The 22,725-nt window shown below is 35.4% G+C and overlaps 1 protein-coding gene across 1 annotated transcript in view; it reads right to left on the bottom strand.

The window, feature by feature from the left end:
- The window catches only part of HHLA1 (HHLA1 neighbor of OC90), a 58,158-nt gene that overhangs the window by 23,981 nt on the left and 11,452 nt on the right, over window positions 1–22,725 (bottom strand). The window contains exon 7 of the mRNA XM_074278049.1: window positions 12,971–13,054. Coding sequence (XP_074134150.1) covers window positions 12,971–13,054 — 84 coding nt within the window. The remainder of the gene's footprint in view (window positions 1–12,970; window positions 13,055–22,725) is intronic.

Raw genomic sequence — 22,725 nt, 5'->3', positions numbered from 1 at the left:
TGAAAATTCAAATGGCAGTCATTTACATGACCACTCCTTGGGTAATTCAAAACATGTTTCTAGGCTTGGATAATTTAATAAGGAGGTTATTTGCTATTCAAGATTGCCAGCACCAAATGAGCAATCTGCCACTAAAGTATTTCTCTCTCAGCGCAAGTGTATTTTATCATGTAAGCCTTAGAGAAGTTAATCTCCATAAAATCCACCAGTCTACAACTCAAACATATAATAATTAACCTTTTGACTGTTTCATAAATCCCACTAAAAAAATCATAGGCTGTTATGCTGAGTAAAACAAGTTAATAAAAGAGACAAGTTGTAAAAAATTTAAAAGACAGGAGAGATTGATATGAATGGCCCCAGTTAAACTTAGTCTCTTAAAGAGAAAATCTGAAGCAGTAATAGTCTGAAGATAGAATGAAAACATTGTGAGCCAATGGAAAACAATGATGTCATCAGTATCCACTTTGATTGGCTGAGGGCTTGCCTGGGTTTGGTATGCAGGTTGCTTAGCTAGTGTGCAGGTTCCCTGCATTTACACTATTTGGAAAACTAGAGACAACTTCTGAGTAATAAAAAAGATTGAATTTAGAACATATAATGGGTTCCAGCATAATGATAAAAAATTTTTTTCCCACTAATCTTAAAAGCCTTTTAAATGGGAATAGGACTTAAACTTTAGGAAGAACAACAACAAAAATTCACATTTCTCCCACCGCCCACTCCCACCCTCCAAATGGAAGTAGAATGGTGTACTGCAGGCTGCAATGGAAGAGCACTGAATTTGGAAGTGTACAAACTCATGAAATCAGAATCTTGAAGACACTTTGGGGATATGAAAGACTGACACGATCCCTACCACACTGAGACCTACAGTCAAATAAGCGGGTACAAGACATGCATACAAAAAAAAAAAAAAAAAGTTTAATCACTAGGTCACTTATGAGATGAATAAAGAAAACTCTAATTTGTTTCTTCTTTATTGTTAAATTGCAAATTTACTATTTGTATTTATTTTTTGTTTTATATTATGTACATATCTATATATATATGTTATTATTATTTAAAGAATTCCTTCTTACTTTACTTCTGATCTTATTAGAGGATGCTAGAAGGTAGACCTGAAATCTATCAGATATTTACTAACTGTGTGACCTTGCACAAGTCTAACCTCTGTCTACCTCATTTTCCTGTAAAATGGGGATAACAACTCTAAATTTTATGCTCTCTGAAAAACTGGGAGGAGAGAACATGATCATCAGCAGCAATTGGGTAAGGCTTCACAGAAAAAGTGAAATCCCATCTCAATCTCAAAAAACAGAAATATTTTAACAGGTAGAAAGGAATAGGGGGGCATAATCTAGATGTAAGGATGAGATAAAATTAAAACACAGTTTGAAGGCTTTTTTGACTGGAAAATAAAGGGAATGATAATATATAGTATACAGGTATTGTAAATGAAAAGAATATTAGGTTGTCCAGTTCTTATTCAGCCTCTTAGCACCTATGTGAATTTATCACAATGACAACTTTTATGATTTTCAATTTTTCCATTTTAAGATAATGATATTGGCCTAGAATATTTTAAATTAATTTTTATAATTATAATTTTTTAATAGTATATATGCATGAGTAATTTTTTATAACATTATCCCTTGTATTCATTTTTCCAAATTTTCCCCTCCCTCCCTCTACTCCCTCCCCTAGATGACAGGCAATCCCATACATTTTACATGTGTTACAGTATAACCTAGATACAATATATGTGTGTAAATCCAATTTTCTTGTTGCATGTTAAGTATTGGATTCCGAAGATATAAATAACCTGGGTAGATAGTAGTGCTAACAGTTTACATTCAATTCCCAGTGTTCCTTCTCTGGGTGGAATTGTTTCTGTCCATCATTGATCAGCTGGAAGTGAGTTGGATCTTCTTTATGTTGAAGATATCCACTTCCATCAGAATATGTCCTCATACAGTATTGTTGTTGAAATGTATAGTGATCTTCTGGTTCTGCTCATTTCACTCAGCATCAGTTCATATAAGTCTCTCCAAACCTCTCTGTATTCATCCTGCTGGTCATTTCTTACAGAGCAATAATATTCCATAACCTTCTTATACCATAATTTACCCAACCATTCTCCAATTGATGGACATCCATTCAACTTCCAGTTTCTAGCCACTATGAAAAGAGCTGCCACAAACATTTTGGCACATACAGGTCCCTTTCCCCTCCTCAGTATTTCTTTGGGATATAAGCCCAATAGCAGCAATGCTAGATCAAAGGGTATGCACAGTTTGATAACTTTTTGGGCATAGTTCCAAATTGCTCTCCAGAATGGCTGGATTCTTTCACAACTCCACCAACAATGTATCAGTGTCCCAGTTTTCCCACATCCCCTCCAACATTCATTATTATTTTTTCCTGTCATCTTAGCCAATCTGACAGGTGTATAGTGGTATCTCAGAGTTTCTTAATTTGCATTTCTCTGATCAGTAGTGATTTGGAACACTCTTTCATATGAGTTTCAATTTTATCATCTGAGAATTGTCTGTTCATATCCTTTGACCATTTATCAATTGGAGAATGGCTTGATTTCTTATAAATTAGGTTACGTTCTCTATATATTTTGGAAATGAGACTTTTATCAGAACTTTTAACTGTAAAAGTATTTTCCCAATTTGTTACTTCCCTTCTAATCTTGTTTGCATTAGTATTGTTTGTACAGAAACTTTTTAGTTTGATGTAATCAAAATCTTCTATTTTGTGATCAATAATGATCTCTAGTTCTCCTCTGGTCATAAATTCCTTCCTCCTCCACACGTCTGAGAGGTAGACTATCCTCTGTTCCTCTAATCTATTTATGATCTCATTCTTTATGCCTAAATCATGGACCCATTTTGATCTTATCTTGGTATATGGTGTTAAATGTGGATCCATATCTAATTTCTGCATACTAATTTCCAGTTTTCCCAACAGGTTTTTCAAATAATGCATTACAATTGTACCCTTTTTTATCCTTTGCACCTAATCTGTTCCACTGATCAACTGGTCTATTTCTTAGCCAATACCAAATGGCTTTGGTGACTGCTGCTATATAATATAGTTTTAGATCAGGTACACCTAGACCACCTTCATCTGAATTTTTTTCATTAATTCCCTTGAAATTCTCGACCTTGTATTCTTCCATATGAATTTTGTTGTTATTTTTTCTAGGTCACTAAAATAGTTTCTTGGGAGTCTGATGGTATAGCACTAAAGAAATATATTAGTTTGGGGAATATTGTCATCTTCATTATATTCGCTCGGCCTATCCAAGAGCACTGGATGTATTTCCAATTATTTAAATTTGACTTTATTTTTGTGGCAAGTGTTTTGTAATTTTTCTCATATAATTCCTGACTTTTCTTTGCTAGATGGATTCCCAAATATTTTATGCTCTCGACATTTGTTTGGAATGGAATTTCTCTTTGTATCTCTTGCTGTTGCATTTTGTTGGTGATGTATAAAAATGCTGAGAATTTATGTGGATTTATTTTGTACCCAGCAACTTTGATAAAGTTGTGAATTATTTCTAATAACTTTTTATTAGAATCTCTGGGGTTTTCTAAGTATACCATCATATCATTTGCGAAGAGTGTCAGTTTGATTTTCTCATTATCTACTCTTATTCCTTTAATCTCTTTCTCGACTCTTATTGCCAAGGCCAGCATTTCCAATACAATATTGAATAGTAATGGTGATAGTGGACAACCTTGTTTCAATCCTGATCTTACTGGGAAAGGTTTCAGTTTATCTCTATTATATATTATGCTTAGTGACAGTCTTAAATATATGCTCCTGACTATTGTAAGGAATAGTCCATTTATTCCTATACTCTCAAGCTTTTTAGTAGGAATGGATGTTGGATTTTATCAAATGCTTTTTCTGCATCTGTTGAGATGATCATATGGTTTTTATTAATTCGATTATTAATATGGTCAATTATACTAATAGTTTTCCTAATATTAAACCAGCCCTGCATTCCTGGTATAAATCCTACTTGATCATAGTGTATTATCCTGGGGATGATTTTCTGAAATCTTTTTGCTAATATCTTATTTAAGATTTTAGTATCAATATTCATTAAGGAAATTGGTCTATAGTTTTCTTTCTCAGTTTTTAATTTACCTAGTTTAGGTATCAGTACCATGTCTGTGTCATAAAAGGAGTTTGATAGGACTCCTTCATCCCCTATTTTTTCAAATAGTTTATATAACATTGGGGCTAATTGTTCTTTGAATGTTTGGTGGAATTCACATGTAAATCCATCTGGTCCTGGGGATTTTTTCCTGGGGAGTTGATTAATAGCTTGTTCTATTTCTTTTTCTGAAATGGGACTATTTAAGCAATTTATCTCCTCCTCTGTTAATATTGGAAGCCTATATTTTTGGAGGTAGTCATCCATTTCACTTAAGATATCAAAATATCCCCCTTTTCATTTGTAAGACTAACAATTTGATTTTCCTCTTTCCTTTTTCTGATCAGATTTACCAAAGGTTTATCTATTTTACTGGCTTTTTCATAAAACCAACTCTTGGTTTTATTTATTAATTCAATAGTTTGTTTTTTTTTACTTTCAATATTATTGATTTCTCCTTTTAATTTTAGTATTTCAAGTTTAGTTTTTTGTTGGGGGGTTTTAATTTGGTCTTTTTCTAGCTTTTTAAGTTGCAGGCCTAATTCATTAATCTTCTCTTTCTCTATTTTGTTCAAATAAGCCTCTAAAGATATAAAATTTCCCTTTATTACCGCTTTAGCTGCATCCCACAAATTTTGGTATGATGTTTCATCAATGTCATTATCTTGGGTGAAATTATTGATTGTTTCTATAATTTGCTGTTTCACCCAGTCATTCTTTAAGATGATATTATTCAGTTTCCAATTACCTTTTGGTCTATTTACCCCTAACTTCTTATTGAATGTAGTTTTTATTGCATTGTGATCTGAAAAGAAGGCATTTTCTATTTCTGCCTTCCTGCATTTAATTTTGAGATCTTTATATCCTAATATATGGTCAATTTTTGTATAGGTTTCATGAACTGCTGAGAAGAAAGTACATTCCTTTCTATCACCATTCAGTTTTCTCCAAAGGTCTATCATACCTAGTTTTTCTAATGTTCTATTTACCTTTTTAATTTCTTTCTTATTTGTTTTGTGGTTTGATTTGTCCAATTCTGAGAGTGCAAGGTTGAGATCTCCCACTATTATAGTTTTGCTGTCTATTTCTTCTTGCATCTCTCTTAACTTTTCCTTTAGGAAGTTAGATGCTATACCACTTGGTGCATATATGTTTAGTATTGATATGGCTTCATTGTTTATGCTACCTTTTAGTGGGATATAGTTTCCTTCCTTATCTCTTTTAATTAGATTAATTTCTGCTTTTGCTTGATATGAGATAAGGATGTCAACCCCTGATTTTTTGGCTTTACCTGAAGCATAATAGATTCTGCTCCAACCTTTTACCTTCACTCTGTATGTATCTCCCTGCTTTAAATGTGTTTCCTGTAAACAACATATTGTAGGGCTCTGACTTTTGATCCAGTCTGCTGTCCATCTCCATTTGATGGGAGAGTTCCTCCCATTCACATTTACAGTTAAAATTATTAATTTTGTATTTCCTGCCATCATATTATCCCTGGATTATGCTTTTTTATCCCTTGACACCCCTGAACCCCTTCCCCAATATTTAATTTATAGACCCCACTTGTGATGTGCAGCCCTCCCTTTTTGGTATCCCTCCCCCTCCTTTAAGTCCTTTTTCCTTTCTTGTACCCTTCCCTTATTCCCCTTTTCATTTTCCCTTTTCCTCTCCCTCCTTTTAATGAGGTGAGAGAGGATTCTCTGAAAAACAAACATGTCAATTATTTACTCTTTGAGCCTACTCTGATGAGAGGAAGATTCACACAATGTTTCTCCCCCTCTCTAAATTCCCTCAGATGTGGTAGATTTTCTATGCCTCTTCCTGGCATATAGTGTCCCTCTTTTTATCTCTCCTTCCCCTTTTTCTGATACTATCCCCTTCCCTTTACTACTCCCCCCCCTTTTTTTTTATTATATCAGTAAGATCAAATTATCCATGTGGACTTTCTGTATATCCACAACAGAGATACAGTTCTCAAGAGGTCTTTTTACCTTTTTCTGCTTCTCTTCTGTCTTGTGCATGCAGATCAAAATTTTTAAGTCTGATTTTTTTCTTAGAAACAAATGGAATTCCTCTGTTTCATTAAATGATCATCTTCTTCTATGGAAGAAAATGCTAAACTTAGCTGGGTAGTTTATTCTTGGTTGCAATCCTTGTTTTTTTTTGCCTTTTGGAATATCAGATTCCAGGCCCTTCGATCCTTTAATGTGGAGGAAGCCAGATCTTTTGTGACCCTTATTGTGGCACCTTGATATTTGAATTGTTTTTTCCTTGCTGCTTGCAATATTTTTCCCTTAGTTTGGTAGTTCTGCAGCTTAGACACAAAGTTCCATGGAATTCTTTTTTTAGGGTCTTTTTCAGAAGGTGTTCAATGAATTCTTTCAACACCTATTTTCCCTTCTGTTTCTATTATCTCTGGACAGTTCTCTTTGATGATTTCCTGTAAAATAGAATCTAGGCTCTTTTTTTGATCATAGTTTTCGGGAAGTCCAATGATCCTCAGATTATCTCTCCTATATCTATTTTCCAGGTCTATAGAATTTTCCAGTAAGTATTTGATGTTATTCTCTAGCTTTTCATTTTTTTTTTGTTTGCCTAATTCTTGTTTTCTCAATGAATCATTCATTTCTATTTGTTCCGTCCTGATTTTTAATGAGTTATTTTCTTCATTCACATTTTTTAGTTTTTTTTTTTTCGTATATGTATGCCCAATTGAGTTTTTAAATGAATTCTTTTGCTCTGTTGAATTTTTTTCCATTTCACTAATTTTTTTAGTGAGTTATTTTCTTTTTTCCAATTCAGAAATACTACTTTCTTGAGGTTTTTTTTATCTTTTCCAATTCAGAAATCCTACTTTCCTGTGATTTTTTAACCTTTTCTAATTCACACATTTTGTTTTCCTGCACCTCCTTGAATTCTTTATTTTTTTCCAACTCAAATTTCAGGACGTTGTTATTCTCTACATAGCTTCTCTTTCCTTTCCCCATTTTTCTTCAAACTCTCTTAACTTTTTAATAGTCTCTTCTAGGAGAGAGTTATGTGATGAGGGGCAGGTATCATTCCCCTTTAGGGTGTTATCTGGAGACTGTCTGGTGTTAGTTTCCTCGTGGTTGGATACCAACTCTTTCTCTGTGTAGAAGGTGTCAATTGTTCTCTTCAGCTTCTTACTCATTGTTAAAAATCTGTTGGGGTTTGCCCTTGGGGTAAGAAGTTTATTTATTTATTTATCAGCTTCCTCCCAGACTGAAGGTAGAATGCAACAACCCTGTGCCTGAAGTAAGAGAGAGCTCTTGGAGAGAGTTTGCCTCCCCCTTCCCCAGAAATGCCTCAGAGGTGGTTAGCATGGCTGCGCTGTGAGGAGTACTCAGTGAAGGACCCCGATGTGTGGCCTAGCAACTGCCTTGAGGTTTAAGGCTGAACAGTGAAAGTGTCACAAACCTCAGCCAATGGATATCAGCAGCTGATGTGAAAAGCCTCTGTGCTCAAATCAGAAGTGTCTGCCTGGAAACTTTGGTCCTTACTACAAAGATTCTGCTTCTCTCAGAGTTCCCCTGCTGCTAGAATTCCACTGCCTTAGGCTGAGCCCTGCACTATGTGGATTAGAGGCTGCCTCGGGCTGTGTCCCCGCTGTTCAGGCTCTCAACTACCCTAAGAAATAGCCACGGGTAGCAGAAGTTGTCTTCACAGTCTGCACAGCTGTGAGGAGATCTATTAGGTCACTTCTGGATTGGAGTGGATTAAGGATCTGACTTTATGTTTTAAAGTGACTTAATTTCTCTTCTGAACTGCTGTTTATAAGTAGAGAAGAGCTAACAGCCTCTATCAGATTCCTCTATCTCAGTGGCTTCTCTGATCCCAGAGTTCTCCCCAACCCGTATGGTATAGTATGCTAGCACCCAGTCCAACCCTGCCTGTGCTGGCCTTTTTTTTTTTTCCTCCCCTCAGAACAGACCTCTTCTGTTGAAATTCCAGATTCTCTTCAGCTGGTAAGTTGTACTTCTAGTCCTTGTGGTTTTTATCAGTCCAGCGTTATTTTTTGAGGCTGATTTAACTAATTGGTAATGAAGGAAGAAGGGAACTTACAAATCTGCATGTATCTTCTCCACCATCTTGGCTCTGCCCGGCCTAGAATATTTTTAAGGTCTCTTTCAACTCTAAATCTATATACATTATCTTAAAAATCTTTTAAAATTTTATTTCAATGATATATTATTTTCCATTTACATGTAAAGATGGTTTTCAACTTTCTTCTTGGTAAGATTTTGAATTCTATATGCCCAAAAGGCTATAAAATGGTGAATATTCTGTTCCAGCAGTCTCACAACTAGGTCTTAAAGAGATCATTAAAAGAGAGGAAAAATCTTTGTAGAAGCTCTTTTTGTAGTGGAAAAGAATTGGAAATTGAGTAGATGCCCATCATTTGAGGAATGGCTGAATAAGTTATGATATATGCAGATGGTATTTTCCTTCCAAAGTTTATTGGAATTCTCTTGAATCACTGAATTTCTGAAAATAGTTAAAGCCTATCATAGTTGCTGTTGCTATGTACAAAGTTGTCCTGGTTCTGCTCATTTCACTTAGCATCAGTTCATGTAAATCTTTCCTGGCTTTGTAAAAATCAGCCTTTTCATCATTTCTTATAAAAAAAAGTGTTTTGTAATATTCATGACTTGTTTGGCCATTCCCCAACTGATAAACATCCATCATTTTCTTAATTCTTTACCACTAAAAATGTTTTCTTAGAGTCATTGGAAAATCATCAATGGTTTTTGAGCAGAAAAGAGCTAAGGATCATTGGGCTGAAAGCACTAACTCTTCTCCACAGTCAATGAAATACCCCTCTGTGGACAGCTTGTGAACTTTGAGTACTTAAAAGGAGTGGGAAATGGGGAAGGTCTTTAGGAAGACTGGAGGGAAGGGTGAGGAAATAAATATTTCTTAAGCACCTAATTTGTTGCAAGCACTTTAATAAATATTATCTCATTTGATTTTTTAAACTATACTGGGACATAAATTGATATCTTTGTGTCTCATTTTGTACATACAGAAAATAAGGCTGAGAGGTTAAGTGAGTTACCTACCATAACTCAACCATAAGTATCTAAAGATCTGCTCAAATCTGTATAAATACTCAATCTAAAAAAGAGAATAATTGGTTATCATTAAGTATTTAAACTAAAAGGGATTAGATTAATTCTGCTTGTCCCCAGAGGGTCAGAGAAATGAGTGGACATTATGCAGAAAGGAGAAATAGGTTTAGTGTCAGGAAAGAGTTCTAATAAAGCTATCTGAGAGTAGAATTGGCTACTCTAGGAAGTAGCAGTGTTCTTCCAGACAACTACTCATGTTCTCTCTCTCCCCAATTTTTCATATAGAAGAAAATTTGGCTCTTTTCTTTATCTATCTTGTACGTAGGTTATCTAGTGATTAAGCTTTTTTTTTTTTTTTTTTTTTTTTGGATACATATTTTATACTCTTTTAGTAGACTATAGGTCTCAGTGTGGCAGGGATTGTGTCATTCTTTCATATCTCCAAAGTGTCTTCAATCAGTGTCTTAAATATGATAGTTTCTTAATAAATATTTTTTTACTGAATATATTTGTGAATGACTGAATTGCTACCATCAGAACTAATCTTTCTTGGGGTCTTGCTTAAAAACTTTATTTTCTCTCAGAGGTGACAATAAGTGAAAATGGAATTTATAGATATTACACTCATGGCTTTTTCTCAGCTCTTTTAGAATCTTTTGGCCAAAGGAAAGGGAGGAGATTATTAATTCAGTGTTTAACAAAGTGGTCTTTTTATTCTCTCAGAAACCCACTTTGTCTTCATGACAGCCTACTTTTTAATACACTGACTATTTAAATCTACCCATATTGCAAGACCTAAATTTTATACCAGGTCTTTCAGAAAGTCTTCACTTACTGACCTTTCTATTCTCAAGCAGACTCTCATGATTTAACTATAAAGGCAGCAGTCAGAACTTCTTTTCAGTCCAGTCAGCAGAATGAATTATTCGCAATCATGCTAGCTCTTACTTATTATCCAGGAGATATAAATATAATATCTGATTTGGCCTATTCAGTAGGTGTGGTACAAAGAATTGCCACAGCCCAAATAAAATTTGCAGCTTCTAATATTTATCAGCTCTTTAAGGAACTTCAAAAGCAAGAAAGCATCCAGGCAAGATTTATATCTTGCATGTCCACTCACATAGTGGACTTCCAGGTCCTATTTTTGATGGAAATTCAAAGGCAGATAGCCTTTTAACTATGTTAACCAGTACTCCTTTATTTCAGGAAGCACAAGAATCTCATTCTAAATATCATCAGGCTGCTTGAGCTTTAGCTTTACAATTTGGAATAACAAAAAAGGAAGCTAGGAGCATTATAAAAGCCTGTACAGCTTGCCTTCCTTTCCACACTCCTACGCTCCCTCCAAGAAGAATCTTCATGGTTTGAGACCCAGTGAAATCTGACAAATGGATGTGACCCATTATAAATCTTTTAGTCGTCTGTCTTTTATTCACATTGTAGAAGATACCTTTTCAGGATTCACTTTTGCAATACCAACAGCAAAAGAGACAGCCCACTGGTCACTGAATTCCTTATCCAAGCATTTGCAATTATGGGTGTGCCACAAACAATAAAAATTGATAATGGACCTGCATATACTTCTAAACATTTTACACACTTTTGGGCACAGTATAAGATTTTACTCACCACTGGCATACCTTTTAATCCTCAAGGACAGGCAATAGTAGAGAGGAAAAACAGAGACATGAAGACACTTCTCCAAAAACAAAAGAAAGGGGGAGCCACAGGTAACCCTAGAGAACTTCTAAAGTTAGTTCTCTATACCATTAATTTTTAAATTTTTGATAAAGATGCACTGGCTCCGGCAGACAGGTTTTATAACCCAACAGAAGGACAGTGTCCAGTGCAAGCAGCTCCACTATCTTTAGATAATCACCAGGTGATATGGAGAGACCCAGAAAGTGGTGAATGGAAGGAACCAGGTAGATTAACTGCTTGGGGAAGAGGGTTTACTTGTATTTCTACAGATGGTGAAGGAATCAGAGGAGTGCCAACAAGCCATATTCACCTTGTTCATCAGAGAGAGACAGAAAAAGAGAAAAATCTGAAAACAAAGGAGAAGACCTAAGAACAAAATCTGCCAGAATCAATGGATTACCTAACACAAGATAAGACTGTTGCAGGACTTGAAAACCAGAAGGAGTCAATGGATTCCTTAAGATGAAAAATTGTTGATGAGACTATTACAGGACTTCAAAGTTTGCAGGAATTATTGGATCCTGGCACATAAACTAATGAACAATAGATTTCTTTTGGACTATTTCTTGGATATGTATAATTCCTCATGTTGATTTATGTTATTTGTTACATCAATACTAGCTTGTGTTATGTTACTATGTGTTTATGTCATTTATGTAATTATGTGTAATACCTCCCATATTGATGGATTTATGTATACCCATTTTAAGGATCCCCTTCAGAAACCCGCTAATCTGATTTCCCATTTTCCTTTGGTGTTTTCATCTCCCTTTGTAAGAAGTCAGGGAGGGTATGACCACCTCCTTTTTATGGTGTTTTCACTCCTTTTTTGAGCAGTCAGGGAAGGTGTGATCACCTTCTTTTTTGGGGTTCTCACCTCCTTGAGAAATCAGGGAGGTCATAACCATGTTATGTTCTAAATCAAAAGAAAGTGGGAGAAGTTAGAATTCTTACAAGGTGCTAAGTCAGTGGAATTAATAGAGACAATGGTTGTTTAGCAGGATGTTTAACAGTTCTCTACATGTACTTAGTACTTATTAGAGTTCACACCTTTAAGAGAGCATATATAGGCTGGGAGCCTCAACCAGGATGCACTTTGGGAGATTCAAACCCAGGATTCAGTCAAGGAGATTCACAAGTCGAGGAGATTCACAAGTTGGGCAGAAATATAAGCAAGAAACTCTCAAGACTAGACACAGAAGCCCACAGGCACTTTCTTGGAGGCAGAAGGACAAACCTTTGGATTCAAAGACATTCAGAGGGAGCTCTTGGAACCAAGGAGAGAGATAAGCCTCTACTAAAGCTAACTGGGCCCCAGGAAGGAGACAAGACTTAGAAGGAAACAATAACGGATTTGGACTTTAACTCCTGACTGCATTTGGGGTTATTACATTGAACTGAACCTAAAGCTGCTTCCAGAAGCTCCTCAAGAAACCTGCTCCCAGAGAATATTACAATTAAGAGAAGAACATTACAATTCTCCAAAGCAAGTCCTGAGAGAACATGAAATTTGTACTCTGGGATCTGAGGCTTTGAATGCTGACTCTCCCTTTGGAAGTTTCCTCATATCTAAAGTGGGGATAATAATAGGACCTGTCTCTCAGAGTTATTGTGAGTATAAAATGTGGTGATATTTATAAAACAATTTGCACACCTTAACATGCTTTGTAAATGTGAATAATAACAATAATTATCATCAAAATATCATCTTTTAAGTGAGGCAACTGAATTTAGAGTCAGGAAGATTTGCATTTGCATTTTCTTTCAGATATGTGAGTTATTTACAATTCTTGGGCTTTAGTTTACTCATCTGTAAAATAAGACTAACAATAACATATTCACATGGTTTTTATGAAGATCACATGAGATATTATATTTAAAGTTCTTTGCCAACCTTACATACAGTAAATGTCCACTGTTATTATAATTTTCCGAATATAACTGTTTATTTGATGGGCACATTACCTCTTTATAAGGATTTAGTAATCTTTACCTGAGAGAAGAAATTCATTGGTTGTATCTTCTCCCTGCTTGGAAGGGTTGAAAGTCATTGATGATGATGGTAGAGAACTCAACACTGAAAAGAAAGAAAAGCAAAACAAAGCAAAAATTAGAGATGAATTTTCTAAGAGTTAGAAATAGAGGCAGACACAGAGAAAGGGTAGATGGTGAGAAAAATGATTAGCAATGACCAATATTTGGGGAAGATTCTGAATTTCCACTCCCTATCCTAAGTTCTGATTTTAAGTCCAGTTTCTTGTAGGACTGTGCTGATAATGAGTTTGAACTTCCTTTTTTGTTCAAGGACCCATATGGGTGAATGCTGCTGTGTTCTGTTCAGTCTTGTATACATCTTTTTAATTGATAGCCTAAAACCATGGGTATATTTTCTTATCCAAGGATGACATTCTTATTCCTTCATTTTAATATAATCCACTTCCAATCCTGTTAATTAAATTTAATTGTTGTTTGATGGATCATCTCTTGTCCAAAGTCATAAAAACATAAGGAGCTATTTTTTTGTTAATCTCTTACCTGTTGTGATTGATGAAAATTGATTGTAATTTATGCAAAATTTTGTCTTTCAAAATTATTTCTTTTTGTCACAATGAACAGATAAGAGCTTTTCAATATGGCCCCATAGTGGGTTTGAAATCAGGAGACTGGATTTCCAGATCTGGTTCCCACTTTTACAGGATAATTCAATTACAGATAGCATTTGAAGACAGAAAATGAACTCCATTGATTCCATTTCACCTCCAGGATTAAATATAAAATCTCTTTGGCATTCAAAATACTTCATAAAATCATGCTTACTCTTTTGGTCTTTTTACCCTCTCCCTTATTTCACATGCTCTTTATTCTAGTGACACTGGCCTCCTTGTTGTTCCTTGAATAGGAAATTTCTTCTTTTGACTGCAGGAATTTTTTTTCAGTGTTCATTGTATTAAGCAAATTTCTGACGTACAGCAAGGTGTTCCTTCTGCCTGAAAGTTCTCCCGTATTCATTACATTTATAGGATTTTTATCCAGTATGAATTTTCTGATTTATTGTAAGGTAACTTCTCTGGCTGAACGTTATTCCACATTCATAACATTTGAAGTGTTTCTGTCCAGGATGAATTTTCTAATGTATATTAAAGTTTCCTCTCTGGTTTTCCACTCTTAATATATTTGTTGGATTTATCTCCAACATGCATTGTCTGATATACATAAAATATCTCTTCTGGCTGAAGACTTTCCCACACACATTACTTTTATAGGATTTCTCTTCAGTATGAATTTTTTGCTGAATAATAAGGTATTCTGTTTCTGAAGATTTTTCTACATTCATTACCTTTATGGGATTTTTTCCCAGCACAATTTTATGTTTAGTAAGATTTCCTTTTTGGTTTTCCCACATTTAGTACACATATATGGTTTTAAGCTGGTGTGAATGATGTACAGGCTTTTCCACATTCATTACATATATAAAGTTTGTTTCCAAAATGAATTTCCTGATGTCCACTAAAGTATCTGTTCTGTCTCAAGGATTCAACACATTCACTTTTCTTTAATGAAATATAATTCATATTTCACAAGATCATATTCATAATTATAACTCATATAATTTCTTTAATGAAATATAATTACTCCTCTAATTTTTTTGTATTTCTACTTGAAGTTTACATTGGCATATGTGATGTTGATCTATAATTAATTTCTGCAGATTAATTTCCAGTCCAGTAGCTGAGATTTTTGGGTTTATTGAAAACTGTGCTTCTGTATTCATTTGTTTTTATATATTGTGTAACTTATTTATTCTACTAATTTCCCTCTTTATTTTTATCCATTACCAGATCATGTTGATGATTACTGCTTTGAAGTATAGTTTTAGAACTAGTATTTCTAATCCCTCTTCCTTCCTATTTCCCCTTCTCTTTATTTCCCTTATGAAAGGAATTTTTTAACCTTTTGTTCCTATAAGTAAATTGTATTATACTTCTAGATCTATAAAATAGTCCTTTGGTAGTCTGATTGGGATGAAAGTTAATAAGGAAAGTAGTTTAGATAGTATTATCATATTTAATTGTAAATGTACTAGAAATGTCAGCTTTAGCAATAAGAGAAGGAAAAATAATTAAACGAATCAAAGTTGGCAATGAAGAAACAAACTTATCACTCTTTGCAGATGATATACTTAGATATACTTGGAGAATCCTAGAGAATCAAGTAAGAGATTATTAGCAACAATTAATAACTTTATCATAGTTGCAGGATTCAAAATAAATCCACATAAGTCATATTTAATTGTATTGGTAAACCTATACATAAGCAATTATCTTTTCTATAATTATTTAAGTCCATTTTTTGGTAAAGAGTTTCTTTCATATAATTCCTAATTGTATCTTGGTAATTAGTATTTTATATCTTATGTAATTATTTTGGATGAAATTTTTCGTGTCTTTTAAATGGGTTTTGTTGATAATAAGTAGTTGTGCCAGTGACTTGCATGGACTTATTTTACAGCCTGTAACATCAATGAATTTATTTATTTTTTTAGTTGCCACTTGAGGATTCTCTTGTGGTTCTCAAAATGTGTTCCAGAAAATCTTAGTGATCTCTGAAACACTTTGAGTGTTTACAAATTAGTTTTTATTTCTAATATGGTAAATATCTATAAATAAAATCCACATAAAGAAAAACTCTTTGGACAGATATTCAATAATGTTTAATAATATAAAAATTCTGTGAACAAAAGTTTGAGAAACTGCTTTAGATAAACCATTGTTGCTTTATTTATTTTATAACCTCAATTTCTCTTTTTTTTTAAGTTTTGTTTAGTGAGTGTTTCTAGGATTATTTCAGGTAGTAGTGATGATAATAGACATTCTTGTTTTTACTTTTGATCTAATGAAAAGATCTTTAAACTTTCATCTATTATATATTTGACTTTGGTCTTAGAGAAAGAATATTTATTATATTAATGTCCATTTATTCCATTTTCTCCTGTGTTTTCTAGTGCTTTCAATAGAAAATGGAATTGGATTTTGCCAAAAGACTTTTCATCATCTATTGATATCATGTATTTTGGGGCAGCTAGGTGGCACAGTGGATAGAGCACCGGCCTTGAATTCAGGAGGACCCAAGTTCAAATCTGGTCTCAGACACTTAACACTTCCTAGCTGTGTGACCCTGGGCAAGTCACTTAACCTCAGCCTCAAAAAAAAAAAAAAAAAAAAATATATATATATATATATATCATGTGTTTTTATTATTTATGTTGTAATGTGATTTATTTTGTTTAGAATATTTTCATATTTAACCAACTTTGCATAAGCCAATCTTGGTATAAATCCAGCTTGTTCCAAATATGTAATAATTTAAATACATTGTTTTTCCTGTTTCTTAATTTTTTGTTTCCTTTCTTTGGCGTCAATTAGAGATGGGGGCTTATAGTTTTCTTTCTCTGTTTTAACTGTCCTTGTTTTAGGTATCATGGTCATGTTTATATTATAGAAAGAGGTTAAAAAGCTCCCTTCTTTTCCCAATTTGACAAACATGTTAGGTAATTGTTAGGTTCTTACTAAATGCTAATGAGATAATGAGATATTAGATTCTTACTAAGTGCTAAGTCAGTACTTAACAATTCTCTGGTTCCTCCCTTAAAGGGGAGTTTTACCCCTTCAAACTTCTGGGGAGGAGCTTGCATGTTTAAGAGGAGCAAGTTACTTGGTTGAAGTATTTTTTCCCAGAAGCCTCTGAGTTACTCCACGCCCATTCTCTGGGAGGATAAAAGAAGCAACATTGAGCAAGTGGAGAAGTCTCTACTCTAGATCAGAGTTGATGGCAGTTGAGACAGCAGATTTCCTCCCAGAGAGCGATCAGCAGTCTCTGGAGATGACAGAACTTTACATATTGGCGTCCACAACATGGGGCAAGGACTTTTGCTTATCCTGACAAAGACTTATTCTGAGCCCTTCAGAGGAGCTAAAACGGACCTTCACATTTTGGCGCCCGAACAAGAACAAGAACAGACAAGATCCTGATTCCAGTGGAAAAGCCTCCGATTCCAGATCCCAGTGGAAAAGTCTCTCTGACCCAGAAGCGTGAGTAACAAGGAAACTTTGTTAAACTTTTGTTTAACTTTGTTAAAAAGCTAAAGTAGAATTTCAGTGAAATGGGGCAAATGCCTTCTGTTAAAGGAAAATATTTAGAGAGCATTATCAAGGTTACGAAAAGCCAAGGATGGATTATAATTTTGGAGGAGATTACTGAACTTTAAAAAACTGTGCAGGTCCTTGTTTTTCTCTGGAAGAAGAATTGGATCCAGATGAATAGGAATTAGTAGGAAAGCAATTAGGTGAACACTCCAATTCCAAACCAAACTCAATTTCCAAAGATACACTTCATACCTACAATTTAATCCAAATGGCTTTAAAAATTGTTATTCTAAAGGAAGAGAAGAAGGAGCAAAATGGGGAGGTGTCAACTAAACTAGGTGAAAAGGATGAATCAGATAACAATGAAGTTAAGTACAATTCTGAGCAACAGGAGCATTGCCCATCTCCTCCCTCAATTAACCCTTCAGGGGTAGAGCAAGAAGGAGGAGGGGAAGAGGCAGAAATACAAACAGAATCACCTGTGAAGCAGCCTTTGACAAGATTAGAAAAAGCATTGGTTAAAGCTAAGAGAGAAGGACAGGATAAAAGTGATTTTATACATGCATATCCTATGATTGCAGAGATTGACTCTGTAGGTCAAAAAAGGAGAAGATATATACCTGTAGATTTGCATAAAATTAAAGATTTCCAAAAAGGTTGTACCCTTTATGGGGCTACATCAGCTTATGTTAAAATGTTACTAGATGGTTTGTCTTATCTGAAGTCCTGACCCCTGATGATTGGAAATCCATAGCAAGGACATGTCTAGAACCTGAACAAAATTTGTTATGGCTTGTGGAGTTTAATGAATTATGTAAAATCCAAGTCAGATGCGTTTTGGAAATAGGAGTTAACACACAATTCACTTTTGAGCAATTAGCTGATGAAGGTCACTATGAAGAGAATTAAGAACAGGTTAAATATCCCATGACAATATATGAGCAAATTGCTAAGGCTGCAATAAAAGCTTGGAGTTCCCTCCCTGGACAGAAAGATCGGGGAGAGGCTTTCACTAAAATACAGCAAGGTCCCAATGAACCTTTTGCAGATTTTGTGGGACGTTTGCAAACTGCTGTCAAAAGAACTATTGGAGAAAATGCAGCTACAGAAATATTGACCAGACATCTGTCTAAGGAAAATGCCAATGAGATTTGCAAAAGAATTATATGGAGATTAGACAAAGATGCTCCTTTAGAGGAGATCATAAGACGATGTAAATGCTTTTTACACCTGGACTATTATGAACATGAAAAGACAGAATCCCTCCTGGCAAGGGACTTCTAGAGAAACTCGGCAATGTTTTCAATGTGGAAAAATTGGACATCTAAGAGCTCAGTGTAGATATGGCGATAGCGTGAAAAGACAGGATGAGAGAAGACCTAAAATTCCATGTCCAAAATGTCATGAAGGCTTTCACTGGGCCTCAAAATGTAGATTGGCCCATGGAAATGAGAGGCAGGGCCCAGCTGCAGCCCCTCAAGTGGGGCATGATGGCAGCCGAGGTTACATCCAGAGAATTTTAAGACATGATCAATCAGCCAAAAGGCAATCAGATGGAAGAAAGGGATTGAAATTAGGAAAAATAGAGTTGTGTGCAGTAGAGACTACTGAGATACTCCCTGGAGAAGTGAAATCTGTTCCTGTTGAGCCTATGGATCCTTTGCCTCCAGGCTCAGTAGGCTTGATCATTTCACCTTCTGAGAGTGCTTACAAAGCAGTGTCCATCTATACACTGATGTGAGAAACTGGAGAACGTGTAGCTAATATCCCAGTCACTAACACAGGTAGACAACGTGTGATTTATCAACCAGGAGAAGTAGTAGCATCAGGCTTATTGTTATGTACCCCTAATAAGCAACCTGGTGATAGTTGCCCAGATTCTGATTCCAATGAACAAAATCCAGGAATATATTGTATAGCAGCTGTGACAGCTGACTGACTTTTGCTTACTTTTTATATAAATGGAATGCCATCTGAAGGATTGGTAGACACAGGTGCAGATCATACAGTTATTAGAGGTGCCAATTGGCCCAATCACTGGCCAAAGATTAAGGCAGCCACCTACATGTCTGGGGTAGGAGGATCAATAGCAGCAGAAGTTAGTGCTAGGCCTTTGAGATGGATATTTGAAGGTGAAACAGGAGTTTTTACTCCTTTTGTGGTTGAAATAATCTCCATCAATCTGTGGAGAAGAGACATTTTACAGCAGATAGGATTACAAATAAGAACTTCAGCTTTTTAGGCATGGCTGCTGTTGAAGGCCTACCTGCACTTTCACCGGCTCCTATTCAGTGGAAGACTGATTCACTAGTGTGGGGAGAACAGTGGCCCTTAAGAAGTGATAAAATTCAGGCCTTATTAGACATAGTGAACGAACAACTTGACCAAGGACACTTGCGGCCTTCTCTAAGTCCTTGGAATTCCCCAGTATTTGTGGTGAAAAGAAATCTGGAAAATGGAGGATGTTAACTGATCTAAAAAGAGTAAATGAACAGATGGAAACTATGGGAACTCTTCAGCCTAGACTTCCATCTCTTACTCAGTTGCCAAGAGAATGGCCTCTTTGGGTTATAGACATTAAAGATTGTTTCTATTCTATCCCTCTAGATAAGGAGGATATGAAAAGATTTGCTTTTTCAGTGCCTAGTGTTAATTTGGCTGAGCCTTATAAAAGATATGAATGGACAGTTTTGCCTCAGGGAATGAAAAACAGCCCTACTATGTGCCAAATGTATGTTGCTGCTGCTCTTGCTCCAGTAAGAAAAGCATTTCCAAAACTAATATTGTTACATTATATGGATGATATTTTGGGATGTGCACTTGAGGAACAGATGTTAGAAGCATGTCTACAAAAGACCATGGAAACACTAAAGTACTAAAAACTGCATATAGCTACAGAAAAAATTCAAAGACATGCTCCTTTTCAATATTTAGGATATGAAGTATATCCTAAGACACTCATAGTACAAAAACTTTATTTAAGAACAGAGAAGTTATACACCTTAAATGATTTCCAAAAATTAATAGGAGATATTGAATGGATGCCTCCAGTGTTAGGCTTAACTACCAATCAACTGCAATCTCTATATGCTCTATATGACATTTTAAGGGGAGATAGTGCTTTAAATTCACCACACTAGCTTATAAAAGAAGCACAAAAGGCTTTGAGAGAAGCTGAACTGGCTTTATCCAATGTGGTTGAAAGAGTCACTCAAAAACCCTTGGAAATATCAGGTTTTGCTACAAAAGAGGCACCCACAGCAGTCCTTAATCAATGAGACAGTAGGTGAACCTCCCAGCACAACCAGAACAAAGCCTTATTCCTTACCCAGTGCTTGTGGCTAGAATTTTATTAAAGGCTATTAAGAGAGTAATACAATTATCTGGGATAAGTTCTGAAAAAATATACACATTCTATACTAATGCACAAATTAATGTATGATATGAGACCATCCCAGAATGGCAAATTTTATTGGCCACAGCTCCAAATTTTGCACATGGGTCTCCATTAAAGATAACCCAGCTACTACATAATTGGTGATGGATTTTTGAAGAAAAGGTTTTTAAGATTCCTCTTAAAGGACCAACAATCTTTACAGATGCCTCCAAAGAAAATATTTGTGCTGTATACTCTCATGATTTAACCATAAAGAGAGTAGTCAGGACTCCTTTTCAGTCCACTCAACAGAATGAATTATTTGCTATTATGCTAGCTCTTACTTATTACCCAGGAGACGTAAATATAATTACTGATTCAGCCTATTCAGTAGGTATAGTACAAAGAATTGCCACAGCCCAAATAAAACTTGTAGCTTTTAATATGTATCAGCTCTTTAAGGAACTTCAAGAGCAAGTAAGAAAGCATCCAGGCAAGATTTATATCTTGCATGTCCACTCACATAGTGGACTTCCAGGTCCTATTTTTGATGGAAATTCAAAGGCAGATAGCCTTTTAACTATGTTAACCAGTACTCCTTTATTTCAGGAAGCACAAGAATCTCATTCTAAATATCATCAGGCTGCTTGAGCTTTACGTTTACAATTTGGAATAACAAGAGAGGAAGCTAGGAACATAGTAAAAAGCTGTACAGCTTGCCTTCCTTTCCACCCTCCTACACTCCCTCCAGGGAAGAATCCTCATGGTTTTAGACCCAATGAAATCTGGCAAATGGATGTGACCCATTATAAATCTGTCTTTTATCCACGTGGTAGTAGATACCTTTTCAGGATTCACTTTTGCAGTGTCAACAGCAAAAGAGACAGCCCGAGTGGTCACTAAATTCCTTATCCAAGCATTTGAAATTATGGGTATGCCACAAGAAATAAAAACAGATAATGTACCTGCATATTCTTCTAAATATTTTGCACACTTTTGTGCACAGTATTAGATTTTACAACTACTGGAATACCTTTTAATCCACAAGGCCAGGCAATAGTAGAGAGAAGAAACAGAGACATTAAGACACTCCTCCAAAAACAAAAGAAAGGGGGAGCCACAGGTTACCCTAGAGAACTCCTAAATTTAGTTCTCTATACCATTAATTTTCTAATTTTTGACAAAGATGCACTGGCTCCGGCAGACAGGTTTTATAATCCACCAGAAGGGCAGTGTCTAGTTGGAACAGCTCCACTGTCCTTAGATAATCACCAGGTGATGTGGAGAGCCCCAAAAAGTGGTGAATGGAAGGGACCAGATAGGTTAACTGCCTGGGGGAGAGGGTTTACTTGTATTTCTTCAGAAGGAGAAGGAATCAGATGGGTGCCAACGAGTATATTCTCCTTGTCCATTGGAGAGAGACAGAAAAAGAGAAAGACCTCAATACAAAGGAGAAAATCTAAGAAACATCTGACACTGAAAGAGCATGGCTAATAAGAAGACTGTTAAAGAACTTTAAAACCAGCAGGAATCACTGGATTTCCTAACACAACATGAGACTAATAGACAATGGACTTATGGACATTTATAAATTCTCAGTTTATGATTATTTGATCATGTTATTTGCTACATACTTCTAGTATATATTATGCTACTATGTTACTATGTTACTATGTAATCTATGTAATTATGTGTAATGCCTCCTATATTGATGGATTTATGTTTCAAGGTCATGACCACCCTATGTTCTAAATTAAAAGAAAGGGGGAGATGTTAGGTTCCTACTAAGTGCTAATGAGATAATGAGATATTAGGTTCTTACTAAATGCTAAGTCAGTACTTAACAATTCTCTGCTTCCTCCCTTAAAGGGGAGTTTTACCCCTTCAAGCTTCTGGGGAGGATCTTGCATGTTTAAGAGGAGCAAGTTACTTGGTTGAAGTATTTTTTCCCAGAAGCCTCTGAGTTACTCCATGCCCATTCTCTGGGAGGATAAAAGAAGCAACATTGAGCAAGTGGAGAAGTCTCTACTCTAGATCAGAGTTGATGGCAGTTGAGACAGCAGATCTCCTCCCAGAGAGCGATCAGCAGTCTCTGGAGAAGACAGAACATTATAGGTAATATTAATGGCAATTTTTCTTTGAATGTTCGTTAGATTATTTGTAAATGCATCTAGCTTGGAGTTTCCCTCCTACTTTTTGCAGGTCATTTATAGTGTGGTCAATTTCTTT

The sequence above is a fragment of the Sminthopsis crassicaudata genome, chromosome 1, assembly GCF_048593235.1.
Source record: "Sminthopsis crassicaudata isolate SCR6 chromosome 1, ASM4859323v1, whole genome shotgun sequence".
In the NCBI taxonomy this organism is placed as follows: Eukaryota; Metazoa; Chordata; class Mammalia; order Dasyuromorphia; family Dasyuridae; genus Sminthopsis; species Sminthopsis crassicaudata.
Note: the sequence above shows the minus strand (reverse complement) of the source record. Positions and strands in the feature narration are given on the sequence as shown.